Source organism: Juglans regia, chromosome 6 (genome assembly GCF_001411555.2).
Source record: "Juglans regia cultivar Chandler chromosome 6, Walnut 2.0, whole genome shotgun sequence".
In the NCBI taxonomy this organism is placed as follows: Eukaryota; Viridiplantae; Streptophyta; class Magnoliopsida; order Fagales; family Juglandaceae; genus Juglans; species Juglans regia.
This window is the reverse complement of record NC_049906.1, coordinates 34,733,262-34,755,288: the sequence shown is the minus strand read 5'-3', so window position 1 is coordinate 34,755,288 and position 22,027 is coordinate 34,733,262. Positions and strand designations below refer to the sequence as shown.

Genomic DNA, 22,027 nt, shown 5'->3' with positions numbered 1-22,027 from the left:
CGACCCCTTTACTGGAATTTCAATACATATATATACACCAGGAATATTGAAACAGGTTCAAAGGCCTCAAAGAATATGCTTTTAGACCAAGACCAGATCCGTAAAGGGAGATTTAAGTGCCTTGAAAACTATGTTTTACAGACCTAATGACCATAAGAAGGGTAAGTTGAATAAGGTTAGAATTGTATAGCATAACATAAAAGGAATTACAATGTTCTAGGATTCTTTTTGAGTTAACCAGATAGGAAATGTATTGGACCTGATTTCTTATCCCTTTTTCACCTTTTCAACTTTCTATGAGACTATCATGACCTCTTCCCATATTGGAAAGGATGCTGGATGAATTGTTATACTAGGCATTAGAATGTCACCATTAAAAGGCTGAAAGCTTTGGATAATGTCATTTTATTAACTTTCCAAGCTTCAAACTGAATTGCTCAGGACTTGAGAGAATTAAACAGATTGTATAGGTTTGGCAAGTGTGTTTTCATCTCACTCACACACAGGGGAATTGCTTTGCCACCATTTAATGACAAAGGAATTGGATACTCCATAAGTTTGTTCCATGTTTTGGCTTGGACTTGATTGCTACACCAAATTTCGATGTTGCTAGCACCGTTGTATTTTTCTAGGGTCACAAGGAGGGAAGAAAGGTTATCTGTGTGGAGCTTTTTTTCTTAACATGTGTGGCAAACACATGAATTGAGATGAACTTAATTTCTGTGCAAATTAAGGGAATCTAAAATTTGGTTGATTTTTTTTTTCATCATATTGTAATTGTTGATCTTCTTGGGCTGCATTTGTCAAAATACAGGGTAATTGCTGAAAGTTTCTGGTTTGAGAAATGATACAAATCAAAGGTCCTAAAGCTCTAGATGGGATTATTATCATATGTTTGTATGCGTCTCAAAATTAGAATGAACTCTTGAGGAAATAATAATTCCTGTCATGAAAACATTCCAACTCCTTAAACTCCAGCAAATCTGCCCCTTCTTACTGGTTACTAATCAGGTCATGTACTAATAGCAATGCATAATGAAAGACTTCTATTTTAGTATCACCAATATTGGCTTGCCATTTTGTGGTTATCTTGTTGGAGCTCTTGATTCTATTGTATCTAATCGAGCCTAACTTGATGGCTAACAGATACAATACTGTTTCATTACAAAAAGATTGAATTTCTTGTCAATAACCACACAAATGATCTACACTTAGTCAATACCATAAACACAGACATGTAAGAGCCTAGATGGTTAAATGGGTTCTGCCCCTGAAGATCTGTCAGGTATGAAATGCAGCCGGTAGAGTTTTATTAATCACTTTTCCTCTAGAAAATCCAACATATTTATTATTTTTTTTATAAAATTATTTTTCTTATTCTTGTTCAGTTAGAAAAATTAAAGTTTTATTAATCACTTTTCTTCTCACTTAGCTGGAAAGCAAAAATTAAAGTGATTCTCAAGGATTTTCTTTCCAATTTGAAGGTCGACCGGATATATAGTTCTCATCCAATACATACATGTACATCTCATGCAAATAAAGACTTTGTCAACCTCTAAACCCATTTCCTCTGTCCCCTAACAGCCTCGCAATCTCCTATTCTTAGCACCCCCTTGGTTTCTCTCTGTCTCTCTGTCTCTCTCTCTCATGTCATCAACCTTTCCACCATTCTTCCAGGCCTTCCTCACCCTTCTATAGCACCCATTCTCATTGCAGCAACCCGCTCCAAGGGCGTGCATGCCGCCCCGGGCTAAGGCGAGTGCTATCCTACGAAATGGCGGCACGTAAGGATACGCCGTCGCTGCATGCTACTTTTTACATGTTTTTGCATGTCATATTTGTGGTATCTTCTTCTGAGGCATCAGAATCAGAAACCCTCCTAAAGTTCAAGGCCTCCCTTCAACCCAATAACGCATTAATCAGCTGGAATGGCTCAACGATACCATGTTCTGAACATAATGTAAATTGGGTTGGTGTTTATTGTGGGAAAGGAAAAGTTAAGGGTTTACGACTCGAGAATATGGGACTAAATGGTTTCATTGATGTGGACTTGCTCGCGTTACTGTCGAATTTGAGAACTATAAGCTTTATGAAGAACAACTTTGATGGTCCATTGCCAGATTTAAAGAAACTCAGTGCCTTAAGGTCTGTGTATTTATCAAACAACAATTTTTCTGGGGAGATTCCTTATGATGCTTTTTCGGGTATGTTGCGGTTGAAGAGAGTGCATTTGGCGCATAACCAGTTTGCTGGTAGCATTCCTACATCATTGATAACTTTGCCGAAGCTTTTGGAGTTAAGGCTTGAGGATAACCATTTTGATGGTCAGATACCAGATTTTCAACAGGAGTCATTGAATTATTTTAATGTATCGGGCAATGAATTGGAGGGTCCAATTCCAAATAGCCTTAGTGGGATGGATTCAAGCTCCTTCTCTGGTGAGTCAACTTTTTATAAGATCATCTCTGTATATATAATATCTATATATATATAATGTGTCATGTGCATGTACATGTACATGTATTTGTACTTACACAAACGTGTTTCTTCAGTTGATGTATTTATTCTTCAGAGTTATCAGAAAATGACTGCTTCTAACAAAATCAAAGGTTCAAAGTAATAGTTACAAATCTGCAGTCTTATGTTTTGAACTAAAATATTGATTAAGCCTATAAGTGATCTATTGGATTCTATTCTATATTGTTATGGTAATTATAATAGAGAGTACTGTTTCCTGTAAGATTAATTGTTAGATCTCTATATCTATATACTCAAAACTTTTCAGTTGAATATAATGTCTGAACATATATATATGATCATCTCAGGGCTTCGTTGGCATCTAGCACTTTCCACTCTAATATTGGACATTGATTAGCCAACTTAAGCCTCCAAAGAACTGAAAACCCACATGAAACAATGCCTAAAGCCCACATATGCATATATATACTAAGGTAAATATGTGTGAAAACATTCAGGCAGTGATGTTTTGTCCTATCAATGGCAGGAAATTTAGAGCTATGTGGAAAGCCTATGGGTAATTGTGACGAAGGCTCAATTCCAAGTATCCTAGTGATTGTTATACTTGCAACGATGGCAACAGTCGGCATAGGTATAGTGGTCTTCATCAACCACAAGAGGCAACCAGCTTTATTGACAAAGGCTCCAGTACAGCCATCAAACTTGCAAAAGAAATCAGGCATAAAGGAATCGAACGAATCAGGGAAAGACTCAACAAACCGCAGTGGAAATACCAAGAAGGTTGAGGGTGTGAAGCTGACCTTTGTCAGGGAAGATAGGGAGAAGTTTGATATGCAGGAATTGCTTAAAGCCTCAGCTGAGATATTGGGCAGTGGATCCTTTGGGTCTTCTTACAAGGCTGCCTTGCACAATGGACAGGTGATGGTTGTGAAGCGGTTCAAACAAATGAATAATTTGGGGAAAGAGGAGTTTAAAGAGCATATGAGCAAGCTAGGGAGGTTGAGACACCCGAATCTGCTTCCTCTGGTGGCTTACTACTATAGGAAGGAAGAGAAGCTCTTGGCATTTGACTTTGTGCAGAAGGCCAGCTTGGCCGTTCATCTACATGGTACTGATCTCCTCTCTAAAATATGTTTGCTCACATGTGCATGTATATTAGTTCCTGAACTGGTAGGCCCTCTGTATATGTTTCTTTATAAACATAGCATTTTCATCATGCATGTATACATACATACATACATACTTACATATAATATATCCACCTCTGTTGTGTAATCACTTTCAATATGTTCACTGACATCATTTTCGATGCAAAGAAGCACTATCACATTGTCCAATTATACCAATAGTCCTAATTATAAGCCAGTTTTAAGGAAAACTCTGTCATTCTTCAATTTACTGTTTATAATTATAAAGCAATACTCAATCTGGTTGAACAAGTCTGCAATTTCTTTCTCAGGTCATTTGGCTTGATAAATGCCTGTAATTGTTAATCTTGAATGAAGATGAATGTTTCTTATCAAAAAAAAAAAAAGAAAAAAGAAAAAAAAAGAGTCTGCAATTTCTTTTTTCTTGTTCTTCCTTTAAGGTAGTAGCATTTAGTTGTCGTCACCAACTCCTATATATATTATTTGACACATATTTCACTTATTACCTTCCAATTTAATTTTATTTGACGGCTTATTCATTATCCAATCATGATGACACTTTCATAGTTTCACTTTTTCTAAATACTAATCTCATGTATACTCAAAATGACAATTTGAATTTAGTACATAACTACCTCTTGCTATAAATGGAATATCATGCATGATCATGAATATTTTACAATGAGTAGTACTAGTCCTGAAAATAACATCACAGAAGGTTGAACTTACTAATAATTTGTTGCATCTCATTGACATCCTTTCATCAGTTCATGAAGCTCTAGGTCAGCCAAGCCTTGATTGGCCAACCCGGTTAAAGATTGTCAAAGGCATAGCCAAGAGCCTTCAATATATGTACAATGAGCTGCCTAACCTAATTGCCCCACACGGCCACCTCAAGTCCTCGAATGTTCTTCTCAATGAATCCTTTGATCCCCTTCTCACTGACTATGGTTTGATCCCCCTGATCAACCAAGAGGATGCCCGAGACATCATGGTCGTTTACAAGTCCCCGGAGTACTTGCAACAAGGTAGGATAACAAAGAAGACTGATGTATGGAGTTTTGGATTACTGATACTAGAGATTTTAACCGGAAAATTCCCAGCAAACATTCTACAGCAAGGCAAGGGAAAAGAAGAGGATTTGTCAGTCACTTGGGTGAATTCGGTTGTTCCGGAAGAATGGACGAACGAGGTGTTTGACAAGGAGATGGGTGCAACTAGGAATAGTGAGGGGGAGATGCACAAGCTTTTGAAGATTGGGTTGGCTTGTTGTGAAAGAAATGTGGAGAAGAGATGGGATTTGAATGAGGTTGTTGAGAAGATTGAAGAGTTAGTAGAGAGGGAAGATACGGAGGAAGAAATATTCTATACTTCGTATGCTAGTAATGAGGCAGGATCTACAAGAGAACTTTCTGCTGACTTTCAATTGTCAATGCATGATGAATGATTCATTGCTGCCAAATCGTTGGTCTCTTGTGACTGGATCTGCATTCCTCGGAATGGCTTTTAAGGATTTTGAAGTGGAAATTTGTCGGGGGGCTAGAGAGAGATCTTCTAATTTATGATAGTGTAACTTCAATCAATATGCAGCTATATATATCATGCGTTTGATGCAAAATTGGATGGCTTGCCTTATATTTCTCTCGATACTGGCATTTTCACTTTCTAGTACTATTTGCATCTCCCTCTTTCAATTTATAACTTGTATGCGTATTTCCACAAGTATTAATGGCTCATTTATATGATATGTTATATGACAATGACCGCCGCCACTGCCACTGCCACCGCCACCACCATAACAACCACATCACGATTATCTATATGAGAGGGCCGGGTTATATGCCATGTGCATTGAGTATCACTACAACATAAACCGCATTTAGCCAAGAATGCTTATGGTGGCTAAAACCAGTATGCCCGCGGCAGAGCCGCAGAAGCCTACTATGTTCGTGGCAAAAAAAACTGAACAATTGAATTATCTTGTCGGCATTACTGCAGTCAGTCGCCACAAGATCTTGGTGTCGGTATTAGTATTGCCCACCAATACTAATTGTATGAAAATATTTTTTGCTACCAGATTCATGCGTGGCCAAATCTGTTGAGTTTTCTTTTCCTACCAACCCAACCATCTGTAATAATTTATTCTCGTGGGATAGATGGCCGCAAAAAGTAGTTTCCTAGAAACTAAATCAACCAATTGTCCACTAAATCATTTCGTATTAAAAACTTAATACCCACGATACGATCATGTAGCTGAAAGGGAAGAGAGAGGATTTACTACACTAGCATGCTGACAAGTGTAACCTGCTAGTTTAGTACAATAATATATATGCAAATTTAAATTCATCAAGTTATAAAACATAGTGCAAAAGACACCCACAACACCTTATAACATAATTACTTGAAATATTTTAAACATTCCAATATGTCCCAATGTTCATAGCAGGGCATATGAATGGTATTACATCAAGATGCATTACACATGTTGTTTCTATAGTACCCATCCAGATTTGCTGCGTGGGAATGATGAAAGGGTCGGCAATATAGATATAGGCTAGCACTCTTCTTCAGTTGACAACACATACAGCTGCAATAAGGATAGCTAGATACAACACCAAGCTCGATGTCACATGCATATAGCTTCATTGTGCGAAGTGAAACCAGAAAGTAGATGCATGGAGTAGCCCCAACGTAAGACAAAATAGGCTCTTCCCCCATATTTTTAAGGGCTGATAGAGCTCACCTAAACAAGCATTACCACAAAGAGGTGAGCCAAGTAGGTTTAACATATTCCAACATAGTAGTTTCCCACTTGACAACTAAATAGATTTAAAATAATCTGGATTGAAAACACATAAGTTCCATACATTTTTTTTATTACCCATAACATTGCACACTAATAGCTAGTGGATCACAAACTCAATATATATAGCAGTGGCCAACAAAGGTAACAATTCTAAGAACCAAAAAATTCATGCGTTAACAGCAAACTATTATAGTTGAAGGAAGGTTCATTACAAACACATGAGGACTTATGGCCATAATTATAACATACCCATAAGTCCTCCGTCTGTCCCATTTGATTTACCACATAGCAGCTGCTGAGACATTTTATATACACCTTTACCTATCCTTATCAATGATTTTATTTTATACAATCATAAGCACATTCCAAAATCAGACTTTAGCCTTAATATGCACTGTCAACACAATTTACAAACATACCATATACTCCTATGGAATATCCACTAACTTGTCCTATGGAAATGGCCTATATATATTATAAACAAACACATATAATAAACACAACATCCAGTTATGACAACTTCACTCACAAGCAAACATCAACTAAAGCAACAATGTTTATATAAGTATCTAAGAAAGAGGCTGGTAACTTACTCCTATCCAGGAATATAATTCACTTCTATTGGAGCATGTCTATTTCTTCCCCATTGTGACGATGCATTGAACCTCCAGATGAAGCCCAATTTCTGTGAAGATGGAACCTTGTGTAAGCAACTTTCTCACATGCTCGATGTTGTATCCCTGCAACAACCATAGTTTCATATTATTCACCCCCTAGCTCAGCTAATGAATTAAATAAGTGCTACAAATCAGCTTTCTCATTGTATAGGAGAATATACAATGAGAAAGACAATTACCATTACCTGAACTATACCAACACCAAACTTTTCTATCTACTTCCCTAAGTTTACCAACTTATATATTCCCAACACAAAATAATTGCATATAACCACCTGCCCAGATATTTTCCCTAACTTCCCCAACACAATCCTTTGTGCACATCAAAAGATTGGCATGTCACACACTGACATTTCCTATGTGGGAATACCAAAACACAAAAATCAAAACATTTCCCTTCACAAAAAACCAGTTTACATTAGAGATGCCTAAACCTCTCCCTGAGTCTCTTGTTGAGACTCCCTACTTCCCCCCAACTGAGATGATATCATGTTCAGAAAATGCTTTTCGCAGAGCATCCATATCACCCACAGTGACTCTAGTTGAGTCTTGTAATTCTCTGCGCAACTCTTGTTCCTTTCATTCTCCTTGGCCATACAGACAAATCCTTGTTCTTTTGTAGTGAAGGAAATGGCTCAAGAATCACTGAGTGTCCTAGCCCTTGTGCATATCCAGATTTGAAACCTACAACCTCTTTGAAAATAGAGGCAGCAGCCTCATTGACGTTTTCATCCGTCTCCATCTCATTCAACCTCTCAATCATAAGATTCTGAAGATAATCAATCAAGATATCAAGAGAATTGGTCAGTCTCGATAAGTCCATAATTATAATGAAAATTAATCATATGAGCTAACTCACATAATTGTATTCAGTTGTGGCATTGATGAATTTCCCCTTCTTTGCAGGCCAGTGTGTTTCTTTATAAAAAGCAACAAGATTTTTATACACAAATCACTACACGTCTTACCTTCTCTTCCAAAATCCGTACAAATGATTTCCTCCCACGTGTGCTTCACCTTCTATTTTTTCCTGTTACTTGCATTCCTTCGAGACTTCTCCTGAAACAAGTAGACCAGAAATTCTCATGCACCAACACTTAATCTATAGTCAAAGCCTCAACACAATGAACACATATTTATATATTCTTTGCTTTGAAAGGAGCTTTACACATCCTAAATCTTTTTATCCTCCAAACATGGGGACACCAAGTACCTTGAATGTGCCGTTGGCCCAACTTTCACACAGCCACTCCCATACTAGCTTCTCCACCATGGGCATCCCGCCAGCTACTGCCTCCTCATGTGGAGCATATTTTAGGTACTGCTTGTGTAGTTCATAATGGTATGCATTGTACATATCAGAAAGTGTCGTTATAACTACTTCGCGATGGTTGTCTTTTTGTCCAATCCAACACAAAGTATGTCTGTACGACCAAGATTTGCACGTTAGAAAGGTTTCACACAATTAAAAACAAAGAAAATAATAGAACCATGCATATTTCCTAAAGTCCTACTTTAACATGATTGATCAGCTCCTGCTTCTCCTTGTCGTCTACCACACTCTAGCTTGCATGTTGCATGCCTCATGTTCTCATGTACTTTCACTATCCAGCTCACTCGACTATTGAAGACAACTGCATTCTTGCATGATGGCATGATGGCCCCATGTGCCATCCTTTATAGTTTAAAGGAATCTTACCCAACTTACGTAACATTTCAAAGATTGTACCCTTTGCGGGCCCTCGTCCTCTTTTAATGGGTGGAGCTATAATAACAAGATAATAAAGTTGTTATGGATTTGCATATTTATAACATTATAAGAAGTCAAAATATTATGGCATCAAATTTTTTTATAATGGACCTGTATGTGGTTCCCCCTCATCCCCGTCATGTTGCACATCGTTAGACTCTTGTAGCCCCACTACTGGTACTGCTTGAGTAGAGTCATCAACTGGGGGATCTTCTTCATCTCTTAGGCTCCTTGTAGGAGGCAGTGCAGCCAGACATTCATCAATAGGGCTTGATACTATGAGTGGACGTCGGGGTCGTCCTCACCGCTCTCTTCATACAGATATCACCATTGTTGTCTTCTGTGTAATTACAAAAAATAGCAAACATCCAGTGTGAGAACATAACAATTAATATCAGCTTCAACTTCTGAGATCACATGTATCTATTTTGGTAAAATTTATGTACTCCTAAATTTGCTCCTGAACAAATTAAAAAAATTAAGGTATACATCACTGTTTGCATGTGCTAGAAATGAGCATCAACTATCCTGAGCATAAGCAGGTATAGCATAATCCCTACTTATGAAAATGCACTGCATTCACCTCTAATAGAAACAACTATTTGTAGTCTCTAGAAACCAAATACAAATAGTGCAAGAAACATGCACTATTGCATGGGAGTGCAAAAATGTGGAACTGATCAACACTAGTCAAATGAGAGGGTAGAATGACTACAAGCAAACCATAAATACTAAGCTTCCTCAAAGAATAAAAATGAAAAATTTAACCCTTTGTTGAACATAACTTCCAGATGACCATGGTCATTTTAGACTCTATGGGTTCACTAGATTTTGCATAAAATCTGTAATCGTGAAGATGCCCCAGGTTTTACAACATTAAAAATCACAACTTCACACAGAAAAAAAACACTCTGTTTTTGTTGGGAATTCTTAAACATACCAGTAATGTCTGAATAATATCCACCAAAAGGGTCAAACTTGGTCCCAACTCTGAAAATAATTTTACTCACAAGTTAACATTCAGCTCAGACCTCAACATTGTTGCCTCATGAACATGCATATTTTTATGAGCTTAAAACTCACAGAAATTGATGTGGACAGTGGGATCTAAAGTCCCTCGAGGAGATGAAGGAAGGTGAGTAGAAACAACTTACACTTTCTTGTCTCTATGTAGCCTATAGTCAAAGTATATGAAGAAGAATGCTCCACTTCAACTTCGGAGAGGAAAGGGTTATGCGAATTCTCACTTTTGTACTCAATGATTCAGAAGCAACTGGAATGTGTGGAGAAAAACTCAGTGATTGGTTCCTTCTTCAGATGTTGTTTCTCCCAAGCAGCAGTGGGTACGCAAATCAGCAAAAGGGACTGATAAGTCCATTGTGTCACCAACCCTCAGATAAAAGGTGCTAGTTCCCAATTTTTTCCCACCCTAAAAAAGAAAAAATATTTACATCAACCTACTATTTATAACAGCCTCAACACACTTAGGTTGTGTTTGGATGTTGAAATGAGTTGAGTTGAATTGAGTTGAGATGATAAAATATTGTTAGAATATTATTTTTTAATATTATTATTATTTTAAAATTTAAAAAAGTTGAATTGTTTATTATATTTTGTATTGGAATTTGAAAAAATTGTAATGATAAGTTGAGATGAGTTTGATAACCAAACTCACCCTTAGTGTATTGAGTTAAAAAAAAATTAAAATTAAAATCATGGTGTATGGAGAGTATAGACTGATATATAGAATTACTCCCTAAAAAATCTCACCTCTTACAACTGTGGGGAGTTGTAAGTGTGGCGTGTGGTGGATCTCGAACCCACATGTACAGGGTAACAGATCAAATTAATGTGTTTAAAATTTTAGAAAAGTCTTATTGTAAGCGAGTTTGTGCATTAATACTGATATGTAAGGTATTTATTTAATGAAATAATGTGAATTAAAAACAAAAATATTTTTCTTGAAATAGATTACATTTTCTTCTTTCAAAATTTTTCTTTTTTTTATTTTTCTTTTCAATAAAAAAAAAAAAAAGTGTTAGTACGCGATTTGATGTGCCAAACTGATTGTACCTAGAAAGGCTCTAAAATTGGTTAAGGTATACTCCTTGTACCATCCATTTCCTTCAAATTTATTGAACTGCAAATAAATGAATTTTTTTTTTCATTATATAAATTTTATCCACAAGCAAATAAATTACCTAATATATTTTTTAATGTTACAACTCTGAAGATATACTTGCCATATTTTGTACCCTTATAAAACTGCATTACATGGAAGTGTTTAAATTTAACACTAAATGTTATAAATTCATGGAAAACACATGCATACAATTTCAAAATTTGTGAAGCATTTCTTTGCTATAAAAGGATATGCAAAGTTGTTTAGCCTGGCCAGGAGAAAATGCTGGAAGAAAACGTTGTGCCAAATATCCCAAGCACATATTCCATCAGGTTTTGTATATCAATTAATAATGAGGTCTATCACTTTTTACTTCATTCAACTATCAAGTGCCTCATTGTACCAATTTATGTATCCATTTTGCATTCTAATCAGATATGCCCATATTTCTCTGCATGAATATATATTTTGAGCTTTACCACAAAGCAACTGGAGCAAACTGATTGCAGAGCAGGCCATTATAGAGGTCAATGTACTTTTTCATGGACCTGCTATAACATGCCACTGCACATGAACTTACCACATCTTCTGAGGCAACTGTAGATCAATGAAACTTTTGCATATGACAGTCCACAACATCATGATTTGCAAGTTTTTTAAAGATTAAATTGCAATATGTAATGAATTGCATGGGCAACACTATATTCACACTATGCCTTTTCAGTTTTATAACATCCTGTACACTAAACTCTAATTGCCCATTTTTGCAAGGTTGTTCTAGTAGATGCCTTATTTAGCTTGTATACACATCTCCTTAGTTCATCGTTTGCACCCAGCACAATAACCACACTACAATGATTGAAACATACATTTAAATTTCCATGAAACTCAAAGACAACATCAATATCCATATCAATTTATGTCAATAAATAACTAGTAAATCACCAGGAAAGTAACACATGCAGGCATAGCTTGCATATGAATATTTATAAAGTATATATACAAGCAAATAATAGTCAATATGGTAACAATTATAGCTATTTAGGGCATTTTGGTAACCATTGTACATTTGTTTGGCCAACCTAAATAGCATCTTTTAAAATCATGTTTCCAAAAACTTGTTAAGTAACCCAAAAAGTGTTACTCACATAAAGGGTTATTGACTTCACCATTCTTCCTTAATATATTTCTCACTAATTGTGTTTCATGAAGGGATAAGCATACATGGATAGCCATCACATCATTTACTAGGATGCAGTGATACCCAACAAAGGAATGTTAAGGAATAACCAACACAATCATATGCAGGGAGTACGTTTGGCGTTTGGCAGGACTTCCAATATAATCAAATTCAATGATAGAATGTGTAAGATAAGTAACACATTCGACATGAAGGTAGTGCATATGGGGATAGCCAACATAGATGCACAATACCTCATCACTAAAATACAAGCATATTCAGATACAGGGATAGCCTACACAACTAGATGCAAGGATAGCAAACACATTCAAATGCATGGATAACTAGCACATTCAGATTAATTGTAACCAACACATTCAGCAATGGGATAGCATAAGAGAGAGCCCACAGCATTCAGATGCATACTAGTTTACAGGGACTAGTATACACAGTCAGAATGACATAAATAGCTATCAGATACAGGCACCTCAACTTTACATGGGTAGCAACCCATTTACATGGATTGGATAACACAATATCATATTGTTTACGAATAACTATTTGGCTAAAATCCTCTTGGGGACATGTACCATACATTTAGGGACAAACAGTTCCTAAAACAACAAAAACTTATGAGAGAGATAAATCCTACCTGGTAAACGGGAAGCTAGTAACTAGTAAGTAAATCTACACTTACATAAATAGCATGAACTGCATCCAAGTCACATCATGCAACCTGCCACCATACATCAAGTCTGGATATAAAATGCATCAAACATTCAATTGATAATCAATTATCTATAAATTGCAAGTTAAATTAAAGAAAGCACATAGTCATATTGCATATTAAATATGTGATTTGCAACCACAAATGTATGTTGCATGTGTGGGGAAGACATGTCTACAATCATAAGGAAAATGGACATGGCCTCCCCCTTCAGATGGCATCCAAGTCACATCATGCAACCTACCACCACACATCAAATCTGGATATAAAATGCATCAAACATTCAATTGATAAACAATTATCTATAAATTGCAAGTTAAATCAAAGAAAACATACAGTCATATTGCATATTAAATCTATGATATGCAGCCACAAAAGCATGTTGCATGTGTAAGGAAGATATGTCTACAATCATAAGGAAAATGGACATGGCCTCCCCTTTCAGATGGCATCCAAGTCACATCATGTAACCTACCACCACACATCAAATCTGGATATAAAATGCATCAAACATTCAATTGATAAATAATTATCTATAAATTGCAAGTTAAATCAAAGAAAACATGCAATCATATTGCATATTAAATCTACGATATGCAGCCACAAAAGCATGTTGCATGTGTAAGGAAGATATGTCTACAATCATAAGGAAAATGGACATGGCCTCCCTCTTTAGATGGCATCCAAGTCACATCATGCAACCTACCACCACATCAAATTTGGATTTAAAATGCATCAAACATTCAATTGATAAACAATTATCTATGAATTGCAAGTTAAATTAAAGAAAGCACACAGTCATATTGCATACTAAATCTGTGATATGCAATCACAAAGCCATATTGCATGTGTGGGGAAGATGTGTCTACAATCATAAGGAAAATGGACATGGCCTCCCTCTTTAGATGGGAATGTGTTACTTGGTCACAAAGGGCCATCCAGATTCATCAAAACCACAGGGCATTACTGGTCATGCAATGTCTGTAAAGATAATTAATATGCACGAAGTCAGAATTTGTATAAATGTGAGGTAAAGCTAATATAACTATATGGATTACGAAACATTTTTTCTGCATCGTAAAAATAAATTGTGCATAAATATGTAAGATGTCTCATTACGCGGGTTTTGCATGTATGGCCGATAGCAAAATTTTAAGAGTTGTGATATTAGCCAAATAGTTATGTTGAACTGATAAACATTGTATATAATTTGAGAACCCACGATAAAGTTATATAGAATAGGATATACCATTATCAGCATCTGTATATTCATGGTAAGCATGTGTTGCTTCGCTACCATCAATATCTGCACTCTCTATGTTCTCCAGTCTCAATTCCTCGTTGGTGTTGTCATCATAAGTCTTCCTTATCATCGCTTTCTCTGGATATCACATCTTGTGAGATGGTAGCCAGATTAATGGGCAAGTGGTCATATTCGACTCGGGCTAATGGATTGAGCATGCCTCCACCAGTTTCATTAACAAGACCATAGTTATTAAGATCAATGTCACCATCGTCTTCTACGTCAACACTAGAGGATTCATCATCCCCCTCATTCAAGTCCGAGTTATTTGGATGAATATTGTAAATGTTCCTATTTGTTATCTTGTGTATGGCGTGTGATACCCCATATGATATGGATAAGGGTAGGTGGTGTATGGGATCCCACATTGCTTGGAAATGAGAAGTTCTTGCTCTTTATAAGATCCCAATGGAGCTCCAATTGTATAATTAACTAGTCCTTTTGGAGTATAGGCCATGTGGTTTGAGCCTTCTATTGGGGCGTTACATGGCGTGCCAACTTCCCCCCAAACTCAGGTCCTTTAGGTAGAACACTTGCAACGCTTGGCATGCTAGGACAAAAGGCTCATCTTTGTACCATTGCCTAGTGATATTCACACTTGTGAAGTGCTCCTCAACATGTATCCCCCTTCTTATGTTGGCAATGTCCCACCAATGACATTTAAACAAGTAAACCTTACACCAGCCCATGTAGCGTAATTCTATAATGTTCTCCAACACATCGTATAAGTCAACACCCAATCCTTGATGGTCACCACGAACCACTAGCCCGTTGTTTTGGGTTCGGTGACGCATTTCAAGATTGGATGTGTGGAAACGAATTTAATTCATAATACAACTGGAATATGATGCAACTACTGGATTAGGACCACATGATAATGCATATAAGTCATCGATAACCTCAAGGGGGCTCAGTGCATGCAACTCCACAACCTAACATTGCACAATAGTAGACACAAGAAAACACTATTACAAATCAGGGTATGCGACTAAAGAGGGATATGTTCATATAAGACCTAGTTTCTAAACTTACACGTGATCTAAACCAGGATGGAAATTGAGTTTGGTGCATACGCTCGATGATACTCGGGGCTGCTTCTTTGATCTTGTTATAGTGTTCATTGCAATAGTATATAAATACCGTTAATAAGTGATCACCGTCCAATATAAGTTAATAAAATGATAAGACTTTCAAAATTGCCGAACTTACTCTATGTAGTGCTCAGTCTCTGTACAATTGTTAAATACATACCACTTGGCCTTGGCCAACAATGTCTTGGGGAATTTTGCTACATTTGATCCCCAATGGGCGAACCTTTTAGGAAAAAATGGATAAAGTTGGCTCAGGGTTGCATTGTTAGACATCAATATTGTGTTCCTCTCGGTTATATCTAGTCTCGATATCATTAAGGTACATAGAGCAAAATGTCAGGCACTCGAGATGAACATATCCCTCAGCATTTGAGCATTCTGGCAGTGCTCTATTGCGAACATACCGCTTGAACTTGCCCCAAGTACCTCTTGAAAGGGTTCATCCATTTGTACTGTACAGGGCAGCTAGTGATGCCTCGTTGGCAAGATGAATAGTAAGGTGCACCATGATATCGAAAAATCCAGGTGAAAATATCATTTCTAACTTACAAAGAATGATGGGGATATTAGCTTGAAGTCGTTCCAATTTCGTCGTCTGCAATGTTTTGGAACATAATTATTTGAAAAATGAGCTTAACTCCATTAAAGCTTCTCACACATCGGGCCATAGGTATCCACCAATTACAATCGGCAACAATATTTTCATAAATATATGACAATCATGGCTCTTCATTCCCATTATTTTTCCTTTATTAACGTTGACACACCGGGAAATATTTGAAGCAAAACTATAAGGGAATTTGACTTGTGACAACCACGCTCAGTTGCCTTTAACATATAACATGCAAGAGGCATTGAAGTATTCCCACCATCGTACTGTAGATGCAATTCTTTCCTTATACCAAGATTTTTCAAATCGCTACGCGCATTGGTGGTGTCCTTACTTTTACCTTCAATATCCATCAAGGTTCCCAAAACGTTATAACATATGTTTTTCTCAATATGCATGATGTCCAAATTATGTCTCAACCCCAAATCTACCCAGTAAGGAAGCACAAAGAAGATGCTTTTCTTTGTCCAATTAAGTTCATTTGGAGTACGTTTCCTCTTCTTTGTTGATTTACCAATATGCACATTTGAGACCTCATGTAACTGATTTAGCAAAGTCTGTCACATTATCATTTTAGATTGCAACCGGTGCTCTTCCTTACCATTAAAAGCATTTTGTTTGTACCTCCAATTGTAGTCAGGCACCAACCATCAACAATAACTCATAAAACAATGTTTACGGCCATACATCATCCATAGTGAATCAGTTTCAACATTACATGTAGGGCAAACCATTTTGCCCTTTGTACTCCATCTTGAAATATTGGCGTATGCAGGAAAGTCATTGATAGTCCAGAGTAACGCTGCATGTAATGAAAAAATGTCTCGTTTGTATGCATCGTATGTATGAATTTCCTCTTCCCATAATTTCTTTACCTCATCGATTAGTGGACCCAAGAACATATCAATATCGTTTCCCAGAGACTTAGGTCCAGGGATTAACAACGACATCATCAGGTAGGAATCTTTCATGCATGCCCATGCATGGGGGGCAAGCTGTATGGTACAAACAGCACTGGCCAAATGTTGTAGGACTTGCTCATGCTAGACCAAGTTTGACATTACGAGGATTGTCGGCAAACCAGCCATGTTTGCTATCAAACTCTCTCCACACCCTAGAATCTCCAGGATGTCTCATACAGCTTGATCGTCAACATGCTCATCTACATGCCATCTCATGGCTTCAGCAGTCTTTTTTGCCATAAACAACCTTTGCAACCGTAGCTTCAAAGGAAAATATCGGAGGATTTTTTGGAGAATCCTATGTGGGCTTATTGTGCTTGAAACCCACCTAGATGCATTACATTTAGGGCACTCATCTTTCCCACCATTATCCTTCCAGAACAAGACACAGTCATTTGGGCATACATATATATTTGTGTAAGTGAAGCCCAACCCACACTGTAAACATCGAGCCTCATTATATAATTCAGGCAACAATACATCAGGAAATGCAACTTGCAACAGCTTTATGACCATGTCAAATGATTTCACAGTCCAACCACCAATTGTCTTAATGTAAAGCAACTTGACTATGAACGATAGCTTTGAAAACTTTTGACAGGTTGGATGAAGTGGACGTTTTGTGTCGGCTAGCAACTCCTCGAAATTGAGGTCTAGTGGAATATTAGAGGTTTGACCTTGGTTATCTGGTACTGCATCAGCATATGTTCAAGGGTGGTGCCACCTTCATAGTATGTGTGAGATCATCATATCTACCTTTTTGGAGGGCGCTTAGTTGAAGAGAGTTAAGTAATGTTCTAAGTGTAAGATGTCCCTTGATGATATGTCAATCTTGTAGACATGTGTTTTGTGGGAAACAGATATGATGTGTTTTGAAATATGATGGAAGTGTGGCTAGCATTTAGATGGTTAATGCATTCCAAAATTTGGATCTATTTTGCTATCTGAAATATATAATCGGACATGTAGATAACGAATGTGAAGGGAGACATTTTCAAGAATGCAGTTTGAGATGTTGAGAGATGAAATAGGGCAGCTGATTATGGAGTCCTTGTATTTTACCCAGAAATACTAGAGTAATAAGTACGCAAATTCACATGAGAAAAGGCTGCAGTACATATATATTATAGCTGATAATGGCTCAGGAAAATAGCTCGGCCAATGGTTGAGCTACCTATTTCTTCCCATGATAAGAATCTTGGCAAGCAAAGATTTCTTTCACTTTTGCATATCTAACCATTCCTGAAGTGTGTATTCTTACCCAATGTGTGAAGATAAATCTAAACTACTTCACAAACACAATAGAAGAAATCGTACAATATAAATACTAGTTGTTTTAGCTACTATCCAATTCATCCATATATTGGGTTATTTAATATACATAGGTAGTAACTGAAAATCCTAATTAAATGTATAAAGGATTTGATATCTATATGTGATAGCAAATAGCAAAACACATAATACAAAAACTGAATTATCTCGTGTTGAAATTGTAGCCACTAGGGGTTGATATCAAATTAAATATATAAACACAAAGCCCTTTGCAATGATCATTAGAATGTATTTTTAATATAGAAGTCTGCAAGTTGATGTAGTTTAGTGTAATTCATGCCAGGATTTTGTAAGCAATTTTATTCACCACATATCTAGAGACAAAGGTTGTGTTTTGTGGAATTTCTGAGTTGGTTGATATCAATATCAATTTGATATCAACCCAGTAGAAATGTTTGCAAATATTATTAAACATCAATATTCAATGATGTAAATTATTTGAGAAATAAAGATGGATTTTAACCAAAACACCACTGAGGTAAAAAAGAAAATTCCAAATATTGTTATGGCATATGACCATAAGGAAATAATGGAAGGTATAGGAGGTACCTCCAATATCAAGAAATACTCGACGTTAATTAGCTTGTATTCGTTAACGATGGTAACCAAGATTGGTGATGAAAGGATAGGTATAAGGCCGCTGGGGGGAAACAGCAACCATTTATTAAAATAAATAGTTATTTATGTAGCCAGTTGAGGGCAGGTTTGAAAAATTCTCTAAGAAAAAAAAAGACTACAAGCAAAAGGACTTGTTTGCATCAGCTCCAGGAAGTAGATTGTCTCCCCATTGAGTTAACTTTAGATTAAAGCATGGGTAGGAGTCAATGGTAATTCAATTGATATTTTTCATACTTTATGGTTCAACCATGAAATGAGAAGCTAGAGGGATAAGAATGTCTCATGAAGAGAGTTTTATGGGACAATTACATAGAGATCCTGTGTAAAACCCAACAAAATATGAATCTGTGGAGAGAATTGAACACATTCACTCACTCTCGACATCATTTTCTACATTATAAAATGCATTGTATCAGAAATGGTTAAGTCTATATAATCATATGACATGGATAGTGTGAACCGAACCATTACTCCAATAAATAAGATAAACAAATATGACATCTACAATTTACGTGGGACTTGGTAAATAGAAAAACTCAATAAAATGAGCAAATACATGAAACTTTTTCATTTGTTCCAATCTTGTAGTGGAGAATAAACCATCCAATGGTAAAACAAATTGTGAAATAAACATAAATAAATATTCAGCAGATTAAAATATATGAAAGAGTCAACACAATAATATCTCTCCAGCTTGAATTGATTGTATAGATTGTATGGACAAGTAAATATTGTACCATGACTTTTTGCGGCAATCGATTATTGAAGAAAAAAAACTTGCAGCAGAAGACAATTTCTGACAAAATGTTTTTGCAGCTAGTGAGATAAAACTCACCGCAATAAGTATTATATATTTTTGTCCAATTGACACATGGTTGGAAATAAGTCGCCACAACTGTGACCAGATGAAGGTCCTGATCTAGCAAAAATTGGAGTACTTATATATATGTGTGCTACCCGCCCCCTATAGGGTGGGGCCACCCTTTCCCCACACCCCGCCCCATGCGGGTTTTCACCCCCACCCCGGCGGGTGGAGTACGGGGTGGATATCCAATCCGCCCCGCCTCTATTCACTTAAAAAATATACTATATTTCACTAGGTTTAAAAATTATTCCTAAGTCTAAAAGTGATTAAAAATATATTTTTAGACCCAAATTATAAATTTAAAATTCGTAAATATGACTATAATTTAAACACTGTGTAATTTTTAAATTTGCTAATGCATATTTTGTGGAAGTTGTAGTGTATTAGTTTTTAGGCTATGTAATTTTTAAATTTATTAGTGCATACTTTATAAACAAGTCTAACAAATTGTAATATATATTTATATATACACAATTTGTAAAATATAAATATATATATTTATGTTTATATATATAATATACATAAATGGGTGCGGGGTGGACAGGGCCGGGGCAGCGGGGTGCAAAGCCGTGCTGCCCACCCCTACTTATATATATGATCTCGGTAGTCCAAAATGCAGGAAATGCGTTTGTGGCATGAACAGCAAGAGAAAATGATCGATGAATATGGATAAAGTGCAAGACCAGATTCGGAGAGAGACATGGTGCCGAACGTATCATGAAGAAAGAAAAATGATGCTTCAATATCTTTTTATATGGCCTCTAATTTAATTTTTAAAACAATTATTAGCATGTAATTTGTATTTTTAAATTTTTTAACTATATCAAAGATTATGTACAATTCGGACTATTAGCTAGGCTATGTACTTTGATGCATTTTTTATCATTCATGTGGAAAATATATATACCATTCATGTATAAATTCTCACAAAATACATGTTTAAAAAATCACATGGTACGTCTAAATTACATTGTGCGTTCGAATATCTATACTTCACATTTTTAGTTTCTGTGCAAATGCTAGCTAGCTCGTAATGTACATGCACGTGCAAGCGTCAACAAACTCACATTAATTCGAATATTTAGTACTACGAATGTGATGTTGTTCAATCAAACATAAGTCAATTAATGTTTGAATTATGACCATGTTTGCATGCAAATATATACATTAGTAATATTACAACATCAGCATCGACTCAACGTTAGGACATAAACTACGTACGTACGTCAATTTTGATTTGTGTTCTTGTTCAAACGTCTAATCCTTAATGATTCCTTATCAAATATCACGATTCTATGATCATTTGTGACGAGTATGATTATTTGCGATCAAAACAGACTCATTTTGATAAAAAAAAATAATCATTTTTGCAAGAAATTGTTGAAATCCATGCCCAATCAAGCATTCAACAACTGTTGCTCGGCTACTCAGCGCTCAACTGCATTTGCAGTTAACATATGAAGGCATATTAAATGCATTCATACGGTGAGGCGATATACGTTCGCGTATAAATTGAGGCTCCCAGCGAGAGTCTCAAACACACCTAAAGAGAAAAGAAAAGAAAGAGAGCCAGGAGATCTATGAGAGAAAAGAAGAGAGTTGAGTTAAGTGGAGTGTGATCCTTCTCCTCTATAATATTTTATTGTGTTCTACTATTTATTAATGAGGCTCTTTTCTGTGGATGTAGGCAGTTGTTGAACCACGTTAAATTTTTTGTGTCACTGAGTACGTTGGTGTACTATTTTATTTCCGCTTTTATTCCTTCTACTGTTTTGATTTCTCCAATAGAAATAACTAGCCACAACTGAGCAATTTTCTTGTAGTGATATATGTTCGGATGTTGTAAATTCTTACTCACAATTTAAGTATATACATATAGCATTCAAACGTTGCACGTTCAATTGGTGATTATGTGACAAAACTCAATGTCAAAATATTACAAACTTTAACAAAATATATTTAAACAAGCTGATTGAGTTCAACATAAAAATGAAAATCGTACTTAATTAAATATATTTAAACAACCTGAGTTCAACATAAAAAGCACTTAAATTTTGTGATCTTGAGATGGGTTACTTTGTGACAATTAATTTGATCAACGCTTTTTTCCACATACATTTTTTATAAAGCGATCTTGCAAATTAATTAACCTTACATATATTTTGACAGATCGATGTTTAATTTTGAAAGATCGATTTTTAATTTATTTCAAGATTTTATTATGTCGAGATCTAAGAAATTGTCTAAAATATCATGAAATCATGTCAAATACATGACTATTTTTTTTTTTTTTAGTATTTAATTTAAAAAACACACACACAAATACATGACTATGAGTCTGGCGTCGGTCAAATGAAT

General features: G+C 36.0%; 1 protein-coding gene across 1 annotated transcript; it reads left to right on the top strand.

The window, feature by feature from the left end:
* The first annotated feature begins 1,531 nt into the window (after nucleotides 1-1,531).
* LOC109007139 (pollen receptor-like kinase 1) lies at nucleotides 1,532-5,364 on the top strand. The gene is made up of 3 exons (XM_018986693.2): nucleotides 1,532-2,438; nucleotides 3,005-3,586; nucleotides 4,394-5,364. The coding sequence occupies exons 1-3, from the start codon at nucleotides 1,775-1,777 to the stop codon at nucleotides 5,071-5,073; spliced, it is 1,926 nt and encodes a 641-aa protein (XP_018842238.1). The 5' UTR covers nucleotides 1,532-1,774; the 3' UTR covers nucleotides 5,074-5,364.
* The last annotated feature ends 16,663 nt before the right edge of the window (nucleotides 5,365-22,027 follow it).